The sequence below is a fragment of the Xenopus laevis genome, chromosome 5S, assembly GCF_017654675.1.
Source record: "Xenopus laevis strain J_2021 chromosome 5S, Xenopus_laevis_v10.1, whole genome shotgun sequence".
Taxonomy (NCBI): Eukaryota; Metazoa; Chordata; class Amphibia; order Anura; family Pipidae; genus Xenopus; species Xenopus laevis.
Genome location: NC_054380.1, coordinates 116,861,277 through 116,888,667, shown reverse-complemented (window position 1 = coordinate 116,888,667; position 27,391 = coordinate 116,861,277). Strand labels below are relative to the sequence as shown.

The 27,391-nt window shown below is 40.3% G+C and overlaps 1 protein-coding gene across 1 annotated transcript; it reads right to left on the bottom strand.

Annotated features, from left to right (window-relative positions):
• Positions 1–2,742: 2,742 nt before the first annotated feature.
• grk7.S (G protein-coupled receptor kinase 7 S homeolog) lies at positions 2,743–18,445 on the bottom strand. The gene is given in 4 exon segments (NM_001137580.1): positions 2,743–3,458; positions 7,515–7,786; positions 14,443–14,880; positions 17,672–18,445. Coding segments are annotated over 4 exon segments (1,653 nt in total). The 5' UTR covers positions 18,278–18,445; the 3' UTR covers positions 2,743–3,121.
• Between the last annotated feature and the right edge of the window lie 8,946 nt (positions 18,446–27,391).

The window sequence follows — 27,391 nt, the reverse complement described above, 5'->3', positions numbered from 1 at the left end:
TAAGCACATATAGGGGCCGATTCACTAAATTCGAGTGAAGGATTCGAAGTAAAAAAACTTCGAATTTCGACCTTCGACTACGACTTCGAATCGAAGGATTCGAACTAAAAATCGTTCGACTATTCGACCATTCGATAGTCTGTCTCTTTAAAAAAAACTTCGACCCCCTAGTTTGGCAGCTAAAAGCTACCGAAGTCAATGTTAGCCTATGGGGAAGGTCCCCATAGGCTTTCCTAAGTTTTTTTGATCAAAGGATATTCCTTCGATCGTTGGATTAAAATCCTTCGAATCGTTCGATTCGAAGGATTTAATCGTTCGATCGAAGGAATAATCCTTCGATCGAAGGAATAATCCTTCGATCGTACGATCGTAGAATTTGTGCTAAATCCTTCGACTTCGATATTCGAAGTCGAAGGATTTCAATTCCTAGTCGAATTCCGAGGGTTAATTAACCCTCGATATTCGACCCTTAGTGAATCAGCCCCATAAAGTGGGGCTTGTCTCTAGATTAGGATTGAATAGATTTCCTTACTTGGTCTGCTGTACAGTGCAGTGCATATTGTGAGTTCATTCTAAGTGTGGTTTATTTCTTTAGGTGGTCTGCTGTACAGTACTGTACTCCTACACTTGGGTGCATACGCTTAGCTCTGATACAATGGGATCTTCTTACTAGGTTTGATGTCCAGTACTGTGTATACTGAAAGGACACATGTACCGAGGTACAGTAATATTTAAGCAGTCATGTTTATCATATAATACTTAATTAGGGTTATCCATGCGTTTTAGAAATAGTGGTGCATTATTTTATAGATATACTGTATCTGTTTGGCACTTCGACTTGCAGTAACTGATGTGTGCAAAAACACAGTAAAATACCAGCCAAGGACGAGGCCAGAATACCAGTGGTTCTGCCTGCGCACAATTGCTGCTTCCAGGATGCCATTTTGCTACTCCCTCTGTCCAACCCCATCCGACAAAGTTTTCGCTGGATTAGTCCCGGGCTGCCCTAGGGTCAAACAACTGTACGTGGGCATATCGAGGGAGCCGCTTGATTGACGACCTTGCCAAGCAAGTGGATCTTATAATGTATGGTCAGCTTTAGACTACAACACTTGACAAAGGGCATTGCCCGCAACATGTTGTGTAACTCTGCTTCCCAATAAAAGAATATTGCAGCCAAGCTTGCTGCCCTGGATTTGTTCCACAACTAATTGCATTATTGATACATTGATTTGGGATATCGAACACAGGATAACCCGTTTAATTAAACCAACAAAGACTTTTGGTGAGCTGCACTTATTCCTTTATCAGCTTTAGACTACAAGTTCCAATGGGGGCAGGTCAGTAGAATCAGGGTGGGATATTGTAACCCAGTGGGTCCCCAGCTAAGATAAAGTTGTGGCAGGGGACCCTAAGCATGTTGTATGCAATGGGAAGACAACCTGACCCCTCTTGTCCCCGGTGCAATACCTCCCCAGCAACCTTGTACCACATGATGTGGTCCTGCCCCCCAATAACAAGGTATTCGGGGTACTAACTGAGCATTTCGACTTCCCAACAATTGTCCCCCCTCTTATTTGCCTCCTGGGTGTTTTAGACGAAATTGTAATGTCCAAATATGCTAAATATAAACACCGCTCATTACTCCGACCTCCAATGGTTAAGACTTGGAAACAATTAGTACACAAGGCTATCCCCCTCATAAAACTGAACTATGAAGCTAGAGGGACGCAGTCCAGATACAAAAAAATCTGGAATCAGTCTAAACTAAAAATTTACCCTAGTTTTGTCAATGGTTCCATACTGTACTAAAATAATATTTATTTGTTGCTAATGTATAGCTTACGGTTTGCTTCCACTTACTACACTTCCTGAACTGTAACAGTCTTGGCTGAATGTATGTTATTAAATGTCAATAAAAAAGTTACCTTTAAAAGAAAAAAAAAAAGTTGTGACAAGGGGCCTGGAAGGGGGTTCCTGAGACAGCAGCCCAGTCCAACCCTGAGTGCAATATAAATATAGGAATAAAGGCAATCATCATGGTATATGTGTGCAGGCTATTCCACTTGTGCAAGGTTGCAAAGTGCTGATATAAAAGAAATTTATTTCCAGCTAGTAATCCATACATGTATATGTAATAGAGCAGTGAACAAATGTACTGCACAAGGTTCTAGTCCAAGCCACGAGGCACTAGACACACATTGAAAACACAATTGTTCCTCTTATTGGTTAAAGACAGGAGCTTAATTAAAATACATTTTTTTCGGCTTCTTTGCTTTATAAAACCATCAAAATATTCAGTCAGCGTGTTCTGCTTCACCACAAGCCACAATTCACCAAAACATTTATATATTTAGAGAATTTTCCAAAAATAAAAAGACAGTTGTAGGTTCATGGTTGCAACAAAGATTAGGAAATGAGCTAGATATGGCACGCTGGCCCATATTTCTAAATCAGTCCTCTGCTCTAACTGACTGTGCTCATTTAACTGCAAAGTGTTTCATGTCTAGTAAAAATGTTCTCATGTCCACACAAGAGCCATCATTGAACCCATAACGGCGGAGAGTTATAAATCTGATGTGACTTTAAATCTTCTCCGGCATAAAAAGCCCAGTCGTACCAACTCAGGTCTATAAAGCCTTCCAAACGTGTGCAAGTACTGCCCTTACTCATAAAGCATGTAAAGGTTGTATTTCTCAAATGTGTTAAAGCATTTCCACTTGAGTGGTTAGTGCTGTGCATTTTATCCATTGTTATCAATTAAATTCAAACCTAATTTGACACACTGGTTCCTATTTATGGTCTAGGTGCAGCCTTTAGACCTGCTGTGAGGGCCTCCTACACACTGCCGGGACACTTCGTACCTGTCTAATATTGATGAGTATACAGTATATTTATATATTTCTTTATGGCAGCTAGTGGTCTTTGGCTGAAGAAAATGCACACAGCCATCTGAAAATCTCATAATAATCTCAAATAATCTTACTATTATTTGGTGGAAAGTTCCCCAGTGGGAGAAAGCTGTTAAGTGCACATCCCCATGTTGCCTTTTCTCACCCTCAAAGGTGCCATTTTGAACTCTGAACAATGATGTTCATCACCCTGATGTCTAGAGGAGTATCTAAAGAATAGAACAAACTCCTGACTTTTCACCGCTGTTCCCACCGCCTGTCACTTCCCTGGATGGATCGTTGAGCTCATCAAACAGTCCTGTGTCTATGATCTCCTTTTGCCAGCTGATAGGTACTGCTCCTGTTGAGAACCTTTTGAATAACTTAGCGTCTTTGTCATCAAATTCGATTCCTTTGACCTCAGAGAAGTCAGCAATATCTGAGATGTCTTTGGCGTAGACCACAGAAGGGTCTGGTACAAATGGGGGGTCCACCATCCCTGCCTCAAGCCTTTGAAAGTTGATAGATTTGAAGAAGGCATGTTTCCTTGGATCATCATCATTGGTCCTGTAAAATAGAGGCAGCGTGTCATACACACATTGGAGTAACCTTGCAGTGCCTGACTTAACCTATAATTCATTCACTAGGGCAGTGTTGTCCAACTGGTGTCCCTCCCTTGTGTGGCTTCTACATGAAAGTCTGCCTATTGTGATTCCTTACCTTGTGTAGGCTTTAAAAGGTATCTGTAAAAGGTAACTGTAAACCTGTAAAGCCCTATACTGTTAACACCCCTAAAGCCCTGTACTGTTCGCTCTCAGACCCAGACTGAAAGTGCCCACATTGTTGATCTCATGAACTCGTGCAAGTGCACACCCCCCATGTGCATGCGCTATAGTGCCGCACAACTCTGCATTCTCAATGGCTGCCCTAGGCCCAGGCCTATGTGGCCTCGCCACAAATCCAGGCCTGCATACTCTGACTGTACTATACTCCTTATGTGCCATACTCTGCCTGCCATATGCACCTTATGTGCCATACTCTGCCCGCCCTATGCTCCGTGTGTGCCATACTCTGTCTTCCTTATGCTCCCTGTGTGTGCCATACTCTGCCTGTGTGTGCCATACTCTGCCTGCCCTATGCTCCCTGTGTGTGCCATACTCTGTCTTCCTTATGTTCCCTGTGTGTGCCATACTCTGTCTTCCATATGCTCCCTGTGTTTGCCATACGCTGCCTGCCCTATGCTCCCTGTGCGTGCCATACTCTGTCTTCCTTATGCTCCCTGTGTGTGCCATACTCTGCCTGTGTGTGCCATACTCTGCCTGCCCTATGCTCCCTGTGTGTGCCATACTTTGCCTGCCTGTTGGGCTTGATTAAGTACCCCAGAGGTACGAAACACATAGGGCTCTAGTAGATGTATGCACATTTTTAACTTTGACCAATACAAATTAGTTTTTTAACTGATCTTTGGCCCTGTGGATGCCTCAGAGTGCCAGATAGGCCTGCTTTTCCTGTTATACTATTCGGTTTTCCTAGGAAAATAATCAGCATCAAATTCCCAAAAGTAGCAGCATTTTCCATAAATTCCATTCCGTTCATGGGGGCACTGTTCCCCAACTTCAAAAAAATGGTTGGATTCCTTAGGGCACAGAATCAATACTAAAGCCAGATAGCCCCATTTCTCCTGTTATATAATTCAGTTTTCACTCCCTGTGGCTGGTGCACCTGGACCACATGATATACTTGATGAGCTATTCATATTTGTATATTATATTCTGGAGCACCTTCTTCCTTTGTTATCTTCCTAGGAAACCTTTAGAATCTAAATTAACAGACCTTGTTGTGTTATTCCTGAGAAGGAGGCATAACACTGATGCACAGCCAGGTGCAGGGCACAGGAGGGAGGACAGTTGCTTAACCAAAAGTTACTTGGACCCACAGCAAAAACTTTCAGGGCCCTGCAATTCTTGGAGGAAGAGAATCCAATTGGTAAACCTCTACTGAAATTGTGCATCAGTTATTTAAGCGTTTCTGAGTGGAGGTAATTGTGTCTGTTGGGATCATTTACTGCAGAGCAGGGTGCAAAATGCAAAACATTGTTGCAAAATGCCATGTTTTTTTCCACTTTATGTCCTGCCCTTCTAAATGTCTGCAGGTCCCTCTGCTCTAGCAATCACATTTTGTGCCCCGTAGTGCTCTAAATCTGGGCTTATAGGAAGCAATTGCTTATATCTGATTTAAGCAGCTTTGTTCCCATAGGACTCTAATGGAAGCAGCGACAGATAAATAGGGGTGTTGAAACTGCTGCTGATGTGGCTAATGATAATTAGCGAAAATGAAGATAAGTGAGACCTATGTGCTGGATTTACAGACCTATGCAAGCCCTTTGCCAATCAAGAATAATATAACAATGAGAATAATACAATCAGAAAAGTGGGCTATTGAGATCTTTATGGTCTACGATACATGATAATTATAACTTTATTATTTGCAATCCCATTGGAAGTATTTCCAAAATACAAAATGATTCTGTGTAAGACAGTAGCTGCAAGGATTGATGCTATATAAATACAAGCGTTGCTCTGAAGCACTTGGAATAAGGCTCTGACGTATGTGCCCAGCTTTACCAATGCCATTCCGAAGACATAATCCCCCTGCAAAATACCAAAAGGGATTTTTCTCTGCAGCCTTTGCAAACTGCACCATTAGGTATAAAGAACAAGTATATCATATCGGATCACACCGGGGAGAGCAGTGCCATCTGCTGGAAACATAAGAGAACACTTGTGATTTGCAAACATTTATTCTCAAATGGTTTTGCAGCAGTGGAAATTGAAAAAGGATTTCTGCTCTTCCTGCTTAGAATAATCCATACAATCAAACACAGGATTGGAAGTCCAAATAGTTCAGGGCTCTATGAGTTATACATTTTTTTTACAATTGTATATCCTGAGAAAAGGGTATGTAATATGGCTAAATAAATGAGTTATACACCCTTATAACTACACAATGAATGTAAACCTCATTCTGTTCTGTAGGGTAAATGTCCAGGCTAGAGCACCAAAGAATTGCACAGTGGAATAAATAGTTGGAAGCATATCCCATGGCCACAGGGACCCAAGGCCAGGTGGGAACAGTAAAGAACCATGTACCTAGAGATACCAGGATATTATGTAACATGTATTTTCAGATGCCTGTGTACAATTTAACATAACATTTGGTAGAGTGCAAAAATATGGTGCAAAGTTTACCCAGAACTACTGCATTGACACAGCTTGTGGTGGCATAAAGTAAGGATTCTGTCATGGTTTTTATGATGTTGCTTTTATTTCTAAATTACTCCGTTTACATTACAAATAATTCACTCTACCATATAAAATTTTATTCCTGAACGAACAAATGTATTTTTTTTGTATGGTGCTGCGTAACTTGCATATCTAGAAGACACCAATGTACTGCTCCCATACCAACATGAATATAATGCTGTCTCCTGCATTGTACCTGATCCTGTGCATTTTTAAAGGATCAGGACTTCACAATGGCACTGCTTTCAGATAAGGTATAGTTTCCCCTACTCAGTGTAACTGGCGGAGTCTAAGTGGGACTTGGATTTTTTTACTATTGAGTGCTGTTCTCATATATACCACTAGGTGGGGCATGGGAGCATTTTTAGCAATGCATATGTCAGGGAGCTGAAAAAAATACATTTTACACAGAGACTATGTCTTACCTGCAATTTACTTGCTGATTTCAAGGTTAAAACTCCCAAACAAGGTTGCCCTTTTATTGGCCATCACTGGGATCACCTGACTATAGCTGGGAAGGGTGGGAGCTACAACATGGAGCTGGCCACTGCTCCTGTATAACTATAACAAACAAGCGAAAGTTGTGCTCTCCACTAATTTTTAAAACCATTAGGCGGGGGTGCAATGAGGCTGTGACCACAAAATACATATAGACAAATACAAGAGTTCCTCTGCACTCAACCCATTATTAATATATTTAGGACATAGTATTTAAGCTGGTCAGCTACGTCAAAGTCATCCCTGGTATGGCCAGTCCCACACTCAACTTGCATCTGATTCATTAAGAATTTCTATTGCTTCAGTACCAACAGTACCAATTTCTATTGCTTCAGTACCGACAATGGGTTGCCTTCCCATTGTTCTGTTGATAGGCTACTGGGGGGGGGGTTGATATCACTCCAACTTGCAGCTCAACAGTAAAGAGTGACTGAAGTTTATCAAAGCACAAGTCACATGACTAAGTGCACCTGGGAAACTAACAACATGTTTAGGTCCATGTCAGATTCTAAAAATTAAATATAAAAAAAATCAGTTTGCTCTTTCAAAAAACAGATTTCAGTGCAGAATTCTGCTGGAGGAGCGCTATAGTCTGATGCATTAAAAAAACATGTTTTCCCATGACAGAATCCCTTTAGGTTCTGTAGCACATTGTACCCTCAGTGCTCAGCAAATTGATATTTAAGGAATGCCCATGTACTGCCCCATGCCACCCACATGATTACAATGCTGCCTAATGCAGGCAAAGCTATATTCAAAGGCACATGTCTTTGGAATCTGAGCCAGTAACACCTTCATAGACGCTTAGAAGTGCACAACTCACCTGCTTCCCAGCCTGTTCTGTGGTTTCTTGGCTAGGAAAAGTCTGCAGATGTCCTTTGCCTCTTCTGTGAAGGTTGGGAGCGGGAACACAACCTCATCTTCTAATGTTTTCCTTTTCAGCTCTTCCTTGGAGGTCTTTTCCTTGGGATCTCGAAAGGGGGTGTAGGCTGCAATCATCTCAAATATGCTGCATCCCATGGCAAACCAATCTACAGGGTAGGAATAATCCTCATCCGTAAGGATTTCGGGAGCCATATAGCCATTAGTTCCAGCCTGTTTTCCCAAGGAAACAAAGAAAAACAGCAATGATTAAATCTAATGAAATACGTTATCCCATAACTGCCCTCTGTCACCAAGGCAACCAGATGGCAGGCAGATGGTCACAGTGCCGTCTCCTTGGGCAGAGGGGCTAAACACTTATAGGAAAGTCTATGTCAGACGTCCCTACTACTGATATTCACATTGGAAAACCTAGCAGGAACTACAAATGGTATATAGATGTATAGTGACTATGCAAAATATAAAAAAAAAATTATGTCCATTCTTTAATGTCTTAATTAATTTACATGATAAAGGGTTGCATATAAATCTGTATTAAACACTGCAGGTAAAAGAAGCTGTTGATGAATATATTGGTCCTATCTATACATTATAATCTATAATTTGCTGACCCACTTTCCAAGTACAGACCTTCAGTATCGGTTCTCCTTTACAGGTATGGAACCTGCTATCCAAAATACTTGGGATCTAGGGTTTTCCAGATAACAGATCTTTCAGTAATTTGGATCCTCATACCTTTATGTCTACTAGAAAATATTTCTAGGCTGGTTTTACCTCTGATAATTAATTCTATCTTAGTCTGGATTTAAGGAACAATAACACCTAAAAATGAAAGTGTTTTTAAGGAATAACAATATTGTATATTGTTGCCTTGCGCTCAGTGGCGATCCTGGTGCTGGTGCTGCCTGATGCAGATAAGGTCTGAAGAATCCCATTGTATACTACAGAGCTTATCTGTTATCTGCTTTGTAACCTGAGCCTTTTCTCCTTCTTCAGCTTTGAATGGCTGCCCCCATGACTACACAGCAGCTTTCTTTTATAAATGTAACAGGTGTACGGGGGGTGCCCCCAAATGTTTCCTTGGTTACTGTCAGTTGGTATAGAAGACCTGGGGAGGGGTCTAACTCCCAGCAACTCCCAGTAGTACTAATAGTACTAGACTTTGTATCTTCAGGTGGGCCTAGGGTTGCCACCTGGCCGGTAAAAACAATGGTTGAGCCCAATGTTTTTAAAAGGGGAAAAAGATAAATATATAGGAAGGCCGGTATTTTTTTCCGGAAAAGGTAGCAACCCTAGGTGGGCCCATGCTTACGAAATGGAGGAAGTGCCTAACTCCCAGCAACTCCCAGTAGTACTAATAGTACTAGACTTTGTATCTTTAGGTGGGCTTAGGGTTGCCACCTGGCCGGTAAAAACAATGGTTGAGCCCAATGTTTTTAAAAAGGGAAAAAGATAAATATATTGGAAGGCCGGTATTTTTTTCCGGAAAAGGTGGCAACCCTAGGGGGGCCCATGCTTACGAAAACGAGGAAGAGATGCCACACTGGTATAGGCACACACCATTCACTCTTTCTCAATAACTTTAGGCGCCAGTGGTTCTTAAAAACAGTGAAACAATTTATTGAACAGATTCAACCGTCTCAGGGTGCCAATCATCTCACTTTGCAGGTTGTATGCTCAGTTGGTATAAAGTGGCAGCAGCTCAACCACATACAAAATAACACTCTGTCTTTTCCTTCCCCACTTTCTTATAGGTAGCATAGCCTCTTGGTCACCAACTCTCAACCACCAGGCAAAACCCGCAGAGATGTATTACTCTGGGATCTACATAATCCTGAGCCTAACTCCTTGGTTCCCTATAATGGCAGCAGAGGTGCCACAGGGTACTAACCCTCCATAATCTCCTCGTTGGAGCCTTAGCGGCTCAAAATCTTTCCTGATCTTAGCTGTCACTCCTAAAGTGACCTATAACAATTTCTGACCTGACACTTTCTTCTCCTATACTGAGGCCTACCTCCACCTAACACCCTAACAGCAACACCCCACTTCTATCCAGCCAGTAGGTGCATCAGAAAAAGGCAGAAAATATGTGGGTATCAGGTCTGGACTGAGAGTGAAAATAGGCCCTGGCATTCCAATTACACAGAGGCCCAAGCAGCCCCCCACCAGCCCAATAAACAGTAACTTTCTATGACATCTTACAGCAGCCCCTCTGGCATTTGCCAGAACCCACAGATTGCCAGTCCGGGCCTTGTGGGCATCCCTTTTTATAACCTCTGGGGAACTACTCCCCCCCTCCCATCTGCTTATACAATCCCTGGGGAATTAAGGACCTAAAGGTAAGCACAACCTTATCACATTAAACTATAGTAGTTTTTCTAAAGCAAACACACAGCTTTTACCAGTGCAACACTACATTACATTACATTTTCATTACTTAAAAACACTTTCACTTTTTGGTGTTACTGTTCCTTTAAGTTCATAGTACTGTTCTATTATTACAGAGAAAGCTGAAATAGTTTTTGAGTCTATGGGAAACAGCCTCTCTATAATTCAGAGATTTCTGGATAAAGGGTTTTCCTGATAACTGATCCCATACTTGTATCATTGAATAAATCTGTCAGTTCAACTTGCTATTGTGGAAAGTTATTTTTTAATGACATTTACTTGCTTAGTTTTGCTTAAATAGTCTAAAACAAAAGCCGGATAAAGTGTAGAATAGAGATTCTGTATGCCTTCTGGAACCAGACTAGGACTCCCTATAACCCCAGAGCAGTGAAGATCCTCCAACTTAGCCCCCTATATTTCTGTTTGCTCAGACACAGCACATATTTACTTTTCTCTGTTGATCTGCTGAGCTTAAGGATTGACCTGCAATAAATCCCATGATAATTCCCCTTTCACTACACACAACTCATATATAAGCCCCTATATAAACAGTGACTCATGGCTCATAATAGACATCTTTGTCTTACATTGTGTTATATTAATGTGCACCTTAAATTATTATTCAGAGGGCTCTGGTTGCTCCTAAAAGATTGAAGGGTGGATGAAAAACACCTTATAATCAAAAAGGGAATACATATTACATATTAAAGGGATTCTGTCATGATTTTTATGGTGTAGTTTTTATTTCTAAATGACACTGTTTACACAGCATATAGTTCACTCTACAATATAAAATTTAATTCCTGAACCAGCAAGTGTATTTTTTTTAGTTGTAATATTGGTGTGTAGGCTCCATCTCAGGTCATTTTGCCTGGTCATGTGCTTTCAGAAAGAGCCAACACTTTAGGATGGAACTGCTTTCTGGCAGGCTGTTGTTTCTCCTACTCAATGTAACTGAATGTGTCGCAGTGGGACCTGGATTTTACTATTGAGTGTTGTTCTTAGATCTATCATGGAGCTGTTATCTTGTGTTAGGGACCTGCTATCTGGTTACCTTCCCATTGTTCTGTTGTTAGGCTGCTGGGGGGAAAAGGAGGGGGTGATATTACTCCAACTTGCAGTATAGCAGTAAAGAGTGACTGAAGTTTATCAGAGCACAAGTCACATGGCTGGGGCAGCTGGGAAACTGACAATATGTCTAGCCCCATGTCAGATTTCAAAATTAAATATAAATTTTTTTATAGAATTCTGCTGGAGCAGCACTATTAACTGATATATATATATATATATATATATATATATATATATATATATATATATATATATATATATATATATATACACATACACAGTATATATATATATATACATATTACCCCTCAACCTTACTTACTATGTTGTTAAATTGCCCCCTACAATACTTTTGCCACTGATATGGATTCACGCAGCTTAATCATCATTAAGTGCAAGGTACTCATCATTACAGAGAAAACAAAGTAATAATTTCAAAAATGTAGTATTATTTGCTTATTTGTCCACCTCTAAATTAACTTTTAGTATAATGTAGAGCTGGGGTCCCCAACCTTTTTTTACCCCTGAGCCGCATTCATGTACACAATGTAAAAAGAGTTGAGGAGCAACACAAGAATGAAAAAAGTCCCTGCAGAGCCAAATAAGGGCTGTGATTGGCTAATTGGTGCAAATACTATGTGCACTGACAGTCTACAGGAAGTTCTGTTTCACAGTACACTTGATCTTTATGACTCTAAAACTTTGTTCCAAGCCAAAAATTCAAAAAGAAGCACCTGCTTTGAGGCCACTGGGAGCAACATCCAAGGGTGAGAAACATGTTGCCCACGAGCCACTGGTTGGGGATCACTAATGTAGAGAGTGATATTATATGTCAATTCGCAATTGGTTTTCATGTTTTATTATTCGTAGTTTTTGAGTTATTTAGATTTTTATTCAGCAGCTCTCCAGTTTGCATTTTTGGCCATTTGGTTGCTAGGGTCCAAATTATTCTAGCAACCATGCATTGATTTGAATAAGAGACTGGAATATGAATAGGATCCAAGTTATAAAAATAACAATACATTTGTAGCCTTATAGAGCATTTCATTTTTAGATGGGGTCTCTTTCCAGCCATTGAAAGGCTGGAAAGAGAGAAGAAGATGCCATAGAGGTCATTAGCCAATCTATAACATACTAAAAGTTAACAGAAAGGTGAACCACTTCTTTAACATGGAATCTATAGGAGGTAGCCTTCTGGTAATTCCATGCTTTCTGGATATCAGGTTTCCAAATATGAGATCTCATACGTGTATTAAGGTGTCCATACAGGTAGAGACCTGCTCGTTTGGCTATTTTCCAAATGAGCAGATCTCTCCCCGATATGCCCAATACTGGGCTGATTCGATCGTGGGCCCTACGGCCCAGTGATCGGATTATAATGCAGGCAATACGGGCAGTCGGATTGTGGGACCACATCAACGAACAGATGCGGCCGCGATCCAACTAGATTTTTAACCCTGCCCAATTGATATGTGCCCGACTTTCGGGGAAGCCCATCGGAGGGCCACAGGCACGATCCGGTCTGTCAGCAGCTTTTATTGGCCCGTGTATGCGCAGCTTTAGATGTCGCTAGAGTAAAATCTCCTGTTATCACACTGACTATAACCTCCTTAGGTTAATCCCTACAGTTTAATTAGTAACAAATATTATTAGCCAATAATCGAGAAAAAGAATCAATAGAATGTCTTCTTGAAGTTCAAGTGCAGAGCAGACATACCTCATACTTTCTACTAAAATGCTGATGTCATTAAAAATGGCACTAAACCCAGCAGCCTCCATATGAACAGATTGGGCTCCAGATTCTCATTCACAGTCATATCAATTTGCGGAGACTAAAACTGACTTCAGAGCTGAGGATAACAAAAATAATTTAAACATGAAATAAACTCCACAAGCTACTGTTTTATTATTACAGGCATGGGACCAGTTACCCAGAAACCCAGAAAGCTTTACCAAAAGACCATTTTCCATAGACTCCATTATATATTGAATGGAATATATAGATTAATCCAAATAATAAAACAGTAGCTTGTACTTGATAAAAACTAAGATATGTCCTTATTGAAAGCAAAACCAACCTATTGGGTTTGACCCCCCTCCCAATCCCCCCCCACAAAATGTAGATAATAATGCATTATAATGCATAATGTACCGCCTACTAGAAATTTATAAAGATATCAGAAGTCAACTCGGAGTTATGTGACCTGTATAAAAGCACTCGGACTGCAGCCTCGTGCTTTTATATGGTCACATAACTCCTCGTGACTTATAATTTCTTCATAAATTACAGTAGGTTGTACATTATCCACTATATATATGTACTATCCATAAAGCTCAGAATTAAGGAAAGGCAGTCTACCATAGACTCCATTATAATCAAATAATCAACATTTTTAAAAATGATTTCCTTCTCTGTAATAATAAAACAGTACCTTGTACTTGATCCAAACTAAGATATAATTAATCCTTATTGGAGGCAAAACCATATTATGGGGTTAATTTAATTTTTACATGATTTTCTGGTATATTAAAGGTATGAAGATCCAAATTATGGAAAGATCCATTATCTGTACATACATTCTGCAGTGGGGAAAAAAAAAAATATATATATATATATATATTTGTTTTTTTTCCCCACTGCAGAATGTACGTACAGATATTCTATAGTACAATACAGTACAGGTATGAGATCCGTAATCTGGAAAGCCATTATCCAGAGAGCTCAGAATTGTGTAATTGATCATCTCCCTTAAGCTCCATTTTAATCAAATAGTTATATAACTGATCTTTTTCTCTGTAATAAGAAAACAGTACCTTATACTTGATCCAAACTAGGATATACTTCATCCTTTTTGAGGCAGAACAATCTTATTTGGTTTGATTAATATTTAAATGATTTTTGAGGAGACTAAAAGTATGGAGAACCAAATTATGGAAAGACCTCCTAATTTGATTTTCTGTTTGTGACTTATTATGCAAAAGTCTCTAATGTCCAATCACTTGCAAATTCATGTACTACTGGAAATCGCTATCTCTTCATGGTAATTCCATGATACATTTCCGCCAGTCCCTTGATAAAAAGGTTTGCGCTAATATTTTACACCAATGTGATTACACCATGACAAACTCCTGGAAGTTAAAGGTGTGAAACCTGCACCCATGAATAGGGTAACTGGTTAAAATACTAATCACATTCATTACATAAACTCACAGCTTAGGAGCCTTCGAATGGTTAATTGGTAAAATCTCCTTACCATCTGTCTTTAAAATTAAATAGCCCCATAAGGTCTTTAGCAAATGCAAATCCCCAAGATTTAAGACTTGCTCTTATAATACAAAAAGAAATACCTCTGGCCCCACTGGTGCTCTATGCACAGAGATTCAAGCTGCAGACACAGTTTGGTACCTACCCTCTGGGTTATGGCTTTGCCTTCTTTAACTTTAACCGCCAGCCCCAAGTCAGAAAGCCGGCAGTTGCCGTGGTCATCCAAGAGAACATTTTCTGGTTTCATGTCCCTGTAGACGATCTTCAGCGAGTGAAGGTGCAGAATCCCACAGCAAATCTGAGCACTGTAGAAAATAACCCTCTTTATCTCAACTCCCTTATCCCCAACATTGTAGATATGAAACTTGAGGTCTCCTCCATTCATAAGGCTCATTACCAGGCACAGGTGGGTTTTGGTCTCGTAGGCATAGGCCAAGCTGACTATGAAAGGGCTGTGGACCTTCTCAAGGATCTCCTTTTCCAGTAAGGCCATTTTTTCCCCATTCTTTTTCTTGAGTCGTTTTTTGTCCAGCTTTTTACAAGCATACATTTGTCCAGTGTTCTTCACCTGGATGGCGCACACCTATGGTCATAAATTGTATTTAATTAAGTAGCTTGCATTTTACTTAATCTAATAACCTTTACACATTATTATGTAAGATACAGCCAGGCATGTCAGCATAATGAACAGTCCTGACCATACACAAACAGACCCACTAGTTGGTTGGTTTGGTCCCAAAACAAGAGGATACTCGTTTGATTTGGCCAACCATGTGTTGGGCCGAATCAGGCTGATCTAATTGATTGGTTCCCAGGTCTATGCAGACTCATTGGGAGAGGACTGCATCAGCGTACCAATGCAATCCTTGCTCTACAAGATTCATCAGACAGCAAGAATTGTTCAACCCTTAAAGGGCAAGTAAAGTCTAAAATAGAATAAGGCTAGAAATGCTGTATTTTGTATACTAAACATAAACAATAACTTACTGCACCACAAGCCTAATCAAACAAATGATTTATGCTTTCAAAGTTGGCCACAGGGGGTCACCATCTTGTAACTTTGTTAAACATCTTTGCAAGACTAAGACTGTGCACATGCTCAGTGCGGTCTGGGCTGCTTAGGGGTCGTCAAAATGTATCAAAACAGCACAAGTCAAATAATATCTGCCAAAGCCAATACAAGACTGATTAATAATCAGAATAGGCAGACTGCACTGAGTCCTGTGTTGTCATGTAATCTAATGTGGATTTAATACTTTTTGTATTGTTTAATACAAACTTTCTCCAACTCTGCAGAACCAGTGGCTGCAACAAAATAATCCTCTAAATAGAATCCCAGTTTATCTGTTTAAATCTGGCTCCATGATCTTTGCCCCTGCAGCTGGAAACAGTAAAGGGGATGTAAAGGCAAAAATAAAATCCAATACAAATCTCTACACAGTCGTCGACTTCTCTACAGGGAAACAAACAAAGCTGCTTGAGTTCTGCATGGCTGGGAAGTAAGGTGGGAGCCCCCCCTGCTGTTCATAAGTATGATTGTTTCCCTGCAGAGCAGTTAGGGCAGGACTAGATGATGCGTTTTTGACCCGACACGTCACAATGCGACTAAACACATGCAACGTGTCGGATGGTTTAGTGAAAACAGAAGTGAAGGAAAATCGCACATAAACAACTACATTGATCCGACTGTCGTATGGAAACGCAGAAAACTGCAGGGAAAGGTAACACATACGTGAGCCCTTAGCTGCAGCATCTGGAGGCTTGTAACTTAAGCCTCCTTGGACATGTGCCTACTTATCTGACCTTGTGTCCTGTACGTGAATCAGAACCTTTGTGTACCCTGTCTAATCTCAAGCATCTTAGCAGGAGCTTTGTCAACTGTCAAGAATAAGAGCATCACTTCAGTCTCAGTTGCCTCCTTCTTCTTACCGATAATTTGACAAGTTTTCTGTCCTATTGCATAATTATTCTGTAAATTCAATGACAAACAGTGCTATTTGTCACCCACATTTTGTTGCCTGCATTACCCTTAAAGGTTTATGTTGAAAAAAAGTTAAGACAAAAATAACTCTGAGATAAAACACCAGTTGAAGGGTTTCTTTTAATGGCATTTGGGTATCTCTTTAGAGCAAAGTTTTGTCTTCAAGTGTTTGTGAGATCATTTATGAAGTTATCTAGATCAATGATTGTAATAATTGTAATAATACATCTTCCCCTAGCACCAAAATCCACAACAAAGCAAACAAAAAAAAAACCTTGAACTTGAGTATAACTGTATATATAACAGCTGATATACTGTAGCTGCTCAGATATTACCCTTTCATAGTGCAAATGAAAAGTCTTATAGGAAAATATATAAATTTGCATTTATATAACTGTGTCTGACTCTATTCTAACTCATTTATATTCATCTATCACTAGGGCCCTCTATAATTTGGTCAGTTAGCAGCCCTATCACTGAAAAGTGATATACTGTTATATCTCAAAATAGGTTCTAGTATGAGAAATATCTATCTATCTATCAATCTATCTGTCTGTCTGTCTGTCTGTCTGTCTGTCTGTCTGTCTGTCTGTCTGTCTGTCTGTCTATCTATCTATCTATCATCCTATCCATCTAATCTATCTATCTATCTATCTATCTATCTATCTATCTATCTATCTATCTATCTATCTATCATCTAATCTATCTATCTATCTATCTATCTATCTATCTATCTATCTATCTATCTATCTATCTATCTATCTATCTATCTATCTACAGTATCTATCTACAGTATCTATCTACAGTATCTATCTATCTATCTATCTATCTATCTATCTATCTATCTATCTATCTATCTATCTATCTACAGTATCTATCTATCATCTATCTCTCTATCTATCTATCTATCTATCTATCTATCTATCTATCTATCTATCTATCTATCTATAGTATCTATCTACAGTATCTATCTATCTATCTACAGTATCTATCTACAGTATCTATCTATCTATCTATCTATCTATCTATCTATCTATCTATCTATCTATCTATCTATCTATCTATCATCTATCTCTCTATCTCTCTATCATCTATCTATCTATCATCTATCTATCTATCTATCTATCTATCTATCTATCTATCTATCTATCTATCTATCTATCTATCTATCTATCTATCATCTATCTATCTATCTATCTATTTATCTATCGCTCTCTCTGTATCATCAATCTATATCTATCCATTCATTCATCTATGCAATCTTTTTCATTCTAATCCATCTTCTTACAGACTTGTCATATAATGTATCACTCTATGGCTAAACTGCCATCCTAATGAAAAGGGCCACTGAAGGCTGAAATACTAAAATGAATTTACAAAAATTTGCACATACCTCACCAAAGCCACCTTTTCCCAAAATCCTAAACTCATAGAAGTATTTTTGGTTGATTGGCTGTCTCTCAAATGCTTTCCACTGTAGGAAACGGTCATAAAAGGGGCTATTCTGGAAGTCCTGGAATGGCGCATCCATGAGGAAAGCATTTCCTGAATCTTTAGCAAGCAGAATCAGTTCTGGCATGTCTTTGCTCTGGGCTTGTTGGATACGGCTAGAGAGGTCCTTCCCCAGGAAATTAAGACTTCCTTCGGCAGGCTCCTTGAACCTTCTGCTCACCAGCTTCTCCATGAGCTGCTCCTTGGCGGAGCCTTCCTCTAGCTCCCATTCTTTCACTTCTTCCAGGAAATCCTCAGCCAGCTTATACTCTGGTACTGTAGCCAGAAAGTCCTTGAAGAGCCTTTGGCCAATAGGCTGCTCCACGCAGATGCTTTGATAGTCCAAGGTAATTGTTTCTTTAACTTCGTTACGAGAGACATCAGGTGGAGGCAAAGACAAGCTTTTGCGCCTTTTTTGCAGCTCTTTTGCATCCCCTTCACTGCTTTTCCTAGCCTGCAAATAGGCTGTGTTAGCTATAAGATTATCTAGTCCTCCCATGTCACACATGGCTGCACCGGGGACTTGGCTGGTGCAGCAAGAAATGCAAGTCTTAAGGGAGAGAAGTCACAAAAGCACTGACTTTTACCCTCTTGTTGTCTACTAGTTGCTGCCGTCTCTCCTCACTTCAGGCACAGGGATAGAGAAACCAAATGCAGCTTTGGCATTAAATAGTACAGAGGGATTTTCATTAAGACCCTTCCCATGTACCATTTGTTGAAAGTGACTGGTAAGAGGGTTCTCTGCACTAAGGAGCTTTTGCTTTGCTATCTATAGCTGCCGATTACAAGTACCAAGGTGCAATGGAGGGAGCAACTAGCACATGGGCAGGTTACCGCAGGGACACTGTTCCACAGCACTGAAATCTAGGTAAATTTGTTAGAACTTATAACACACTGACTGCTAATGTGCCAGTTTATTATAGTGTAAACACGTCAGCAAGTGTATAACAGCTAGCATATCTGACTGCTTGGCACCGCAGTGCAATACTGATAATTGTAACCAGGGCCGCCATTAGAAATCACGGGGCCCCGTACAACAAAATTTTTGGGGCCCCCTGGGCCCCGCCCACACTGACGACCAAGCTCCGCCCCATATCCCGCCCACATCGCAGTTAAAAGACCACACAGACATCAGCGCTAAAAAAGTAACCCCCCCCACACAAGTTGTAAAAAAGCTATTGATGGTCAGGGCCCCCTTATAAAAAAATTGGGGCCCCAAAAAAAAAAAATTAAAATTTTTTTTTTTTAAAAAACATTGGTGGCAGGGGCCCCTGTTAAAAAAAACTTGGGGCCCCAACAAAAAAAAAATGTAAAAAAAACTAAAAAATAAACAAACATTGGTGGCAGGGGCCCCCTTCTAAGTTAAAAACAAATTGGGGCCCCAAAAAAAAATTTGAAAAAAAATTAATTTTTTTTTGAAAAAAAAAAAACATTGGCGGCAGGGGCCCCCTTATAAGTTAAAAACAAATTGGGGCCCCAAAAAAAAATTTGAAAAAAAATTAATTTTTTTTTGAAAAAAAAAAAAAACATTGGCGGCAGGGGCCCCCTTATAAGTTAAAAACAAATTGGGGCCCCAAAAAAAAAATTTGGAGAAAAAAAATTTTTTTTGAAAAAAAAAAATGGTGGCAGGGGCCCCCTTACAAGTTAAAAACAAATTGGGGCCCCAAAAAAAATTTAAAAAAAAAATAATTTTTTTTTGAAAAAAAAAAAAAAACTGGTGGCAGGGGCCCCCTTACAAGTTAAAAAAATTTGGGGCCACCAAAAAGAAAATTAATTTTTTTTTTAAAAAAAAAACCCAAAAAAAAACAATGGTGGCAAGGGGCCCCTTACGAGTTAAAAAAAAAATTGGGGCCCCAAAAACAAAAGTTTTAAAAAAAAAGATTGGTGGCAGGGGCCTATAGAATATTAAAATAATACATTGGTGGCCAGGGGATTAAAAAAAAAAAAAAAACACAAACTGGTGTTCAGTAGAATTGAACTCATGGCTTCAGTACTTCAACTTCGCCTCCTTTCGTGACTTCGGGTCTTTTCACCGCTTCAGGACTTCGGCTTCGGCTGTTTTCGTGACTTCGGGTCTTTGCGCTGCTTCAGGACTTCGGCTTCGGCTGTTTTCGTGACTTCGGGTCTTTTCGGCGCTTCGTGACTTCGGGACTTCGGCTTTTTCCGTGACTTCGGGTCTTTTCGTCGCATCGGCTTCGGCTTTTCGGCACTTCCGCATTCGGCACTGAAGAGGCAAGACGTACGGCTCGGGCGCTCGTAAGGGGGGCCCGGATCTTCAAAAAAAATGCAGCGCTGCCGGGCCCCCCTTCATGCCCGGGCCCGGTACACTTGTCCCCCCTGTCCCCCCCTGATGGCGGCCCTGATTGTAACAATAATGGTTCTAATCCATTCATGGTTACATGTGGAGGAATTCAGTAAATAACTGGCACTTCTTAAGTGGTCAATACTATATTTAATTCATTTCCGGGAACAACAGCTTTGCCAGTGGACTGACAGGGGAGTAAAAGGATGTCAGATGCAGTATAACAAATAAGAACCCTTATAGTTAAAACTATAATACAGTATTATTATTATTAACATGTATTTATATAGTGCCAACATATTGCGTAGCACAGTATGTTCTATAGTTTGTTCTATACAGTCTCCTCTTGGAGCAGGTTTCATTAGAGAGCTAGATAAGGCACTGGCATTCCATCAGCAGTGCAATAAATGTTAATATGACTTTCAGAAAAAGGGAAATTGATCCTGCTTTGCCTTGATGGACACTGGCTCTCGTCTTGAAGGTAGATTTAATATCACTGCCATAAAGCAAGGTCCCTGTTAGCTGTCTAATGAAACTCATTCTAAATCCACCAAATCCATCATTTTCAGATTAAGATGAATATGGAATCCTTTACTAATGATGTCAAATACCAAATCAAATCCAGTTCCCAATTTCCATAGCGAGAGCACAATTGTCCTAATTAAGCAAACATCTGCTTCATCTGGGCCAGATCTCCCGGTCATTCCTGGGTACAGTGCTCAAGAAGCTTTATGGAAGGTACAGAATATTTTCCTTGGAAATGTTTATTTCGGAGTGCAGGAACTGGGCAGAAGTTTTGGTAAATGGGGAAGGTACGTACAGTATCTTGGGGCACAAAACATTTGCTCACGTTAGCATTCCAAGGCGCTAAACCGTTGCGTATTAGATTATTAAATTATTAACAACATTAAATTTGTGGACAACAAAGCACATGCCGAGTTTATTGGATTATGCTCATTTAATTGATACCAGTGGAGAATAGCTTTATATCCGGTGACTGTGGATGGATTATCAGCTCTGCAGTTGCAGTTTCAAATCAGAATCCTGGTATATGGGGACATTTAATGGATCTTGTTAAAATATGGGAGTGGTTGGTTTAAAAATATAAAGGAAGGTTATGAAAACTGGATATTTAAAGGACACCTGAACCCTAAAAATGAAAATGGCTAGAACTGCCATATTTATATCCTGATAGAACGCAATAGAAAATAATTGAAAATGATTTCTAAAGGTGACAGTTCTCCTTTAAAAAAACAAATGAGGTAGTTCTGCCAATATATTATGCCTTTTTCACAGTATATACATTAGAATTATGATTGTCATTTAGATGAATGAAAGTAAACCTAATGTGTTGTCTGTAGAAATAAGTCAAACAGACTGGACTTGTGTTTTTCTTGAAGACATTTCATCAGTCACTCAACTGGCTTTCATTGGCAGTTCACTCTGACGTCCTGGATGCAGTTTTAACCAATGTTCCACCTGCAAGGAGTTTGTCTGTTCTCACATGGGTCTCCGAAAACATACAGATAGGTTGTTTGGTGTCCAATAAAATGAACCATAGTGTGTGTGAATGTGATAGGGATCTTACCCCCATATGTAATAAAAGGCACTATGTTTGCCCAGGAGCAGTAACCCATAGCAACCAATAAGATGTTTGCTTTTAAACAGATGTCCAGTAAATGCTACCTGCTGATTGGTTGCTATGGTCTACTACAACTGGGCACACCTAATATTACATTACATAACCCCTTTAGCTTGTAAACTCTTCTAGGGAAGAGACTGCTGCATAATCTCTGTAGTACAAGTCTGCTCGATATAAAGTGCGTTTATATCAAGGGGTTACTGCAAGGGGGTGTATTTTTACCATCTTTGTACAGAAATGATCTTTTGGGCCAGTGTGCACTTATACAGCAGAGACTAAACCAAAGCATGAGCCTGGCTGGATATAAAGGAATTGCTGCAGCACGGAATTACTGAGTAATTACTCCCAGATATTAGAGCTAACTGAGAAGGACAGAGTGAGACACACATGCTGGGAAAGAAAAAATCTGGATTTAATACAGGGGTGTCCAACCTTTTGGCTTCCCTGGGCCACATTGGAAGAAGAAAAATGTTCTGGGGCCACACTCGACATACACACAAACACTAACTTTTGATTTATTTTATTGTAAAAGAAAAGAGGGCATTATAAACCTAGTGGGATTTTTGACCTTGTGTTTGAGAAACTAATGTATCAATATCTGGTTGAATGGAAGTAGTTGCAATTCTCAGTGAATTCTCAAGGTGCTCATCAGATAATTTGGTTCTAATTTTACTCTTAGTATGTTCATTCTTGAAAAAAGTTGCTCACAAATGTAGCCGCTGCATATATCCCTAGCATAGCAGGCGATGCCACTGAAAAATGCTTACCTGCCTTTATAACCGAACGCTCACTTGTTACACTGCTTTTCCTGCTCTAGGAAGCCACGCACCGCACACCCCATGTAAAATTTAAAGAACACATGCACACAATTAGCGACCATGTACATTAGCCGCAGTTTGGACACTCCTGGGCTAAAAGAAAATGCTGATGAACTTGGGCAGATGCTAGATTATAATGAGAGGTGGTGGCACAAGAGGGGTTTTCCTAGGGTGTAACACTGGGTGTGGCGCCAGTCACTTACCTCTGCTGGCTGCATACACCCTAGTCCAGAGTCCTGCCCGTCACTCTTCCTCTGATTCACACTCGATCAAATGCACAGGGAGACCTACAGTTGTGTTCAGAATAAAAGCAGTGTGTTTAAAAGAAAAAGTGAACAAAGCTCAAAATCCATAAAGAAAAATGTATCGATTTTGAGTTATTCCTTTACAGAACGTGAAGAAAAGGGAATATTGGGCTGTTCCAAAATAAATAGCAGTGTCTGCATTCTTCTTTACAAACATTCACTGAATACACAGAAAAATGTTTGTGGAACCAAGACGTTGCTCGTTTACTGGTGTTTACTGGTTTACTGGTGGTGGGGCCATTGTCTTATTGAAACATCTATTTCAAGGGCATTTCTTCTTCAGCATAAGGCAACTGACTTCAAGTATTTTGGTGTAGTGAAACTGATCCATGATCCCTGGTAACTGATAAACAGGCCCAACACCATAGTATGAGAAACATCCTCATATCATGATGCTTGTGCCACCATGTTTCATTGTCTTCACTCTGTAATGAGACTTGAATTCAGTGTTTGGGGGTCGTCTGACAAACGGTCTGTGGCCCCCTAGACCCAAATAGATCAATCTTGCTTTCACCAGTCCACAAAGTCAGCGCCGGATTTGTTTGCTGGCCGCCACTAGGCCGCGAGGTCCGACCAGGCGGGTGCGTGGTCCTAGTGCCCATCTACACTTCCCCTTCCCAGCGCGCCGGGGAAAAAGCGCACACGTCCCCATAATGCGGCTGGGCGGCATGCCGCACCTATTTTTTACCGCCCTAGGCCTGGGCAATGTGGCCTCGCCACAAATCCGGGCCTGCACAAAGTTTTTCTTTGCCATTTCTCTTTAGGCCAGTCAATGTGTTCTTTGGCAAATTGTAAGCTCTTCAGCACGTCTATTTTTCAACAATGGGACTTTGTGGGGGCTTCTTGCCAATAGCTTGGCTTCACATAGGCATCTTCTAATTGTAACAGTACTCACTTAAAACCTTCTTTGCTCTTCCTGGAGCTGATCATTAGCCGAGTCTTTGCCATTTTGGCTATTCTTCTATCCATTCCAATGGTCGTTTTCCCTTTTTTCTTCCACATCTTTCAGGCTTTGATTGCCATTGTATTTGAGATCATTTTAGCAGAGCCGCCTATCATTTTCTGCACTTCTTTTCTGCACTACTATATGTTTGCCCTCTCCAATCAACTTTTTAATCAAAGTACTCTGTTCTACTGAACAATGTCTGGAAAGAACCAGTTTACTCAGATTTTCAGAGAGAAATAAACTATAACCACATGCACAACATTTGCTCCTTCCTTAAATAAGGGCCGGAATTGACTCCTGTTTTATCACAGAATGAATGAGCTCATTAATAGAACTCCACACTGCTATTATTTGGAAGCTATTATTATTATTTGGACCGAGCCTCAATTAATGATTCAATTACACAGAATCAGCAGCAGGTCATAACCATTGGGTCTGTTGGTTTTCTATTACTCTTCTACATCGAATAGTAAATTATTTGCCATGTAAAAATATAATTTCTACCAAAACCAGTGATCAGGTTAGTTGTTAGACTGCTATTATTCTGAACACAACTGTAGTGTGAGAGCAGCTTGCCTTGGGCGCACTTTGTACTTGGCCTGGCACTGGTAACAACTTTTGGCAGATCAGTACTGCTTTACTGTGAGAGCACAAACTGCAGATTCTGGGAACTCCTTTGGATAGAGATAAGTGAGCTAACGGGAAAATATCTGCTCCATAGAGAATAGAAGCATTGCAGAGAAGCCAGTAAAAGGATGTGATTGCTCAATACACTTTGTGTCTCCTTTTCTTTTCGGGTTTAATAAAATGCTTTATTTTTGCTTAATTACTAGTGAGCACCTTATTTTATCTTTTTTTTGTATTCAAACTGTTTTTATTTATGAAAGCTCTTAATTCACAAATTGCATTCATAAATATGATTACAGCCATATAAATGAAGTAAGAGATTAATTCCATGTCACACAAGCGAGACTCATTCTAGAGACCGGCAGCACAGTTTCAGTCTATATGCAGAATATATGAGACAGATCCCTGCTGGTGCAACTTCAGGTTTGTATTTAAGCATGTATAGTCCAGCGCCTGAATACGTTGTGATGCTGTTTCATTAAACTAGCACCATGGGGGAATTCATTTTGCTATTTCTATTCTGCCAAAACAAATGAACCTATCTTGCTTTATGGCACCCATCTTGCTTTATGGCACAGACTTTATGTAAAGACTTGTATTTATAAGCATAACGGCTGACAGGGTGATTTGTTGCCCGTGATAAAAACGCCATGCAAGAAATCATCTGAAAATGCTTCTCTACTGATAATAATTAAAGTTGCCGGTGGTGAAAATGAGTAGCTTGTTCCTCTGAAGTTGCCCCATGAGAAAACTTTGGAAAGATGTTTTCAAGGATTTTCAAGCATTTTCGGGAAATTTATTGCCCGCTGTTGTGCATTTTTATTCCAGGAGACCAATTTCCCCGTCAGCCATTACCCTAAAGCTGCATTTACTTAGAAACAAATGTTTAATGTTGGTATAAGATACACTGCCTATTTATTTATTCTCATGCAGTGGTGTAACTAACATGGAAGCAGACCCAATAGCCGCAGAGGGGGGGCCTACCAGGGGTCGCCATGAAACTGTGAGCTTTGGGGGGGGGTGGAAATTGGTGGTGACCCCTGAGTATGTGCAGCGGGAATCGTGGGTTGCCTGTCATTATGTGCAAAGGGGGCCCAGAAAGAGACTACTCTGCAAAGTTACACCCCTGGTCTCACGCAGTTCGCATTTTTGAAACCTTATATTAGATTATAAGAACACCACCTTCTAAACCCCCCCCCCATTTAACGCCAACTTTTGCTTTAAAAGGCAGATATTGTTCTGGGCACACGGTCAGATAACACACAATACGTTTTATACCCCCCACATCTTAGAGATCAGTTTTACCAATTCCAATTGGTCCAGAATATTCTGTCACTTTTTCTAGAAAATAGAGAAATTGGTTTATTGCACATGAAACAGAACGCACACAATATTATTTCTCAGGTTCAAGGTATAAAGGAACATACTAGGGCTCTACAGCCAGATATTTTGTCTTTATATCTTATTCTACTTTAAGGAGGGTGTGGGAAGCAGCAGATCATTTGCATTCACTGGTGACATGATGAGCCCTGGGATGTGCATACAATCCATGCAAACCAATAGGAAACACTGCACACAAACTGCCTCAATCAGTGGCAGAACCAAATAGGACACGACTCTCCTGCTAATGAGCTGTAGCGAGTGATTCTGCAGCACAAGGATGGCGTTTGGATTGTCCCACGCTGGCTATTTGCCTATTCGCTGCACTGCCCAGTCTTGTTGGCATAAGGGACAGCGGTTGTTCTGCTTAACCCAGTAACATAGTTACATAGTACTTAACATTTGGGCAATTCTATAACTCAGTGGTTATTATTATTACTCTTTGTTTATAGAGCACAGTTATTTTTATATATTGAGATTCTATACCATTCCCAGACCCTGCACAAGTTGAGCTTACAATCTAAGTTCCTATTACACTGACACTGACAGCTTCATCTCCCGGTCACTGCCAATGACAACTGCCGCCTGCATGTGAAGCACCCAGGGGCCGGGGAGGGAGAGACCATGTTGTGAGGGCATTTGAGCTCTTCTTCCAGCCGGGCCACTTTCCAGCACCGTCTTCCTGCTGTCAGTCGACTATGGGAGCTAGACAGGGAGGACAAATCCAGCACCGCACTATGGATGGTCACCATATCGCTGTTTCTGAAGAGGACAGGAAGTGGAGTTTTGGTAAGTTATTTCTTAATAAAGGCTTTGCGATTTGAAATTTTAATTTGTCTTGGTGTTTTTTTTCGTTGTATTCTAACGAATTTTTTTTAAAAAAATGTTGATGTTACTGGTCCTTTAAATTACAGGCAAACTTGATGATTAGCGACAACTCCTAAGCTTAGCTTCTCAACAGCTGTTTAGAGCCCACTGAGCATGTGAGTGTCACTAACACTTGTAACAAAATCCAAGATTGGAAACTTCTTTTAGCATATACAGACATTAGAAAGGGACAACGGTGAAACAATGTTCATTTATCCTCCCACAACTGTACAAACATTACAAAGCTGTGCTACCAACTATAGTGATTGATTAGGGCCTAAGTAACACCACTGAAGGGAGTCTTGGGAAATACCACAAACACACTGGGACAGCCCTTAGTGATAGAGATCCCTGGATCAGTGCAATCTTCACTGAACTTGAGCACTGGTGCAGGGAACGCAGCAGAAGGATGTGAGTCTTTTCAAAAAAGTAAACCAAAAGGTGGTTTAAAAGTTTAAATACATTTTTTAGGACAATACAGGTGAAGGCCTAACGCATTTGTGCCTATTGGGGAACTTACTCTACTGATGCAGGGAGTTAGCCCCCCTGCTCACTCATAGCTCTGAGCTCAGATCACAGCAATGAAGGGAGGAGCAAACTGAGCATGCTCAAGCCCTAGCCCTCGAGGTTTATGCTGAAAACAGGAAGTCCATGTGTATTCAATAAAAGGAAAGAAATGCAGTGTTTCTTTTGACAGAGGACTCAGAGCAGCATTACGTTTAGGGTTTACTGGTG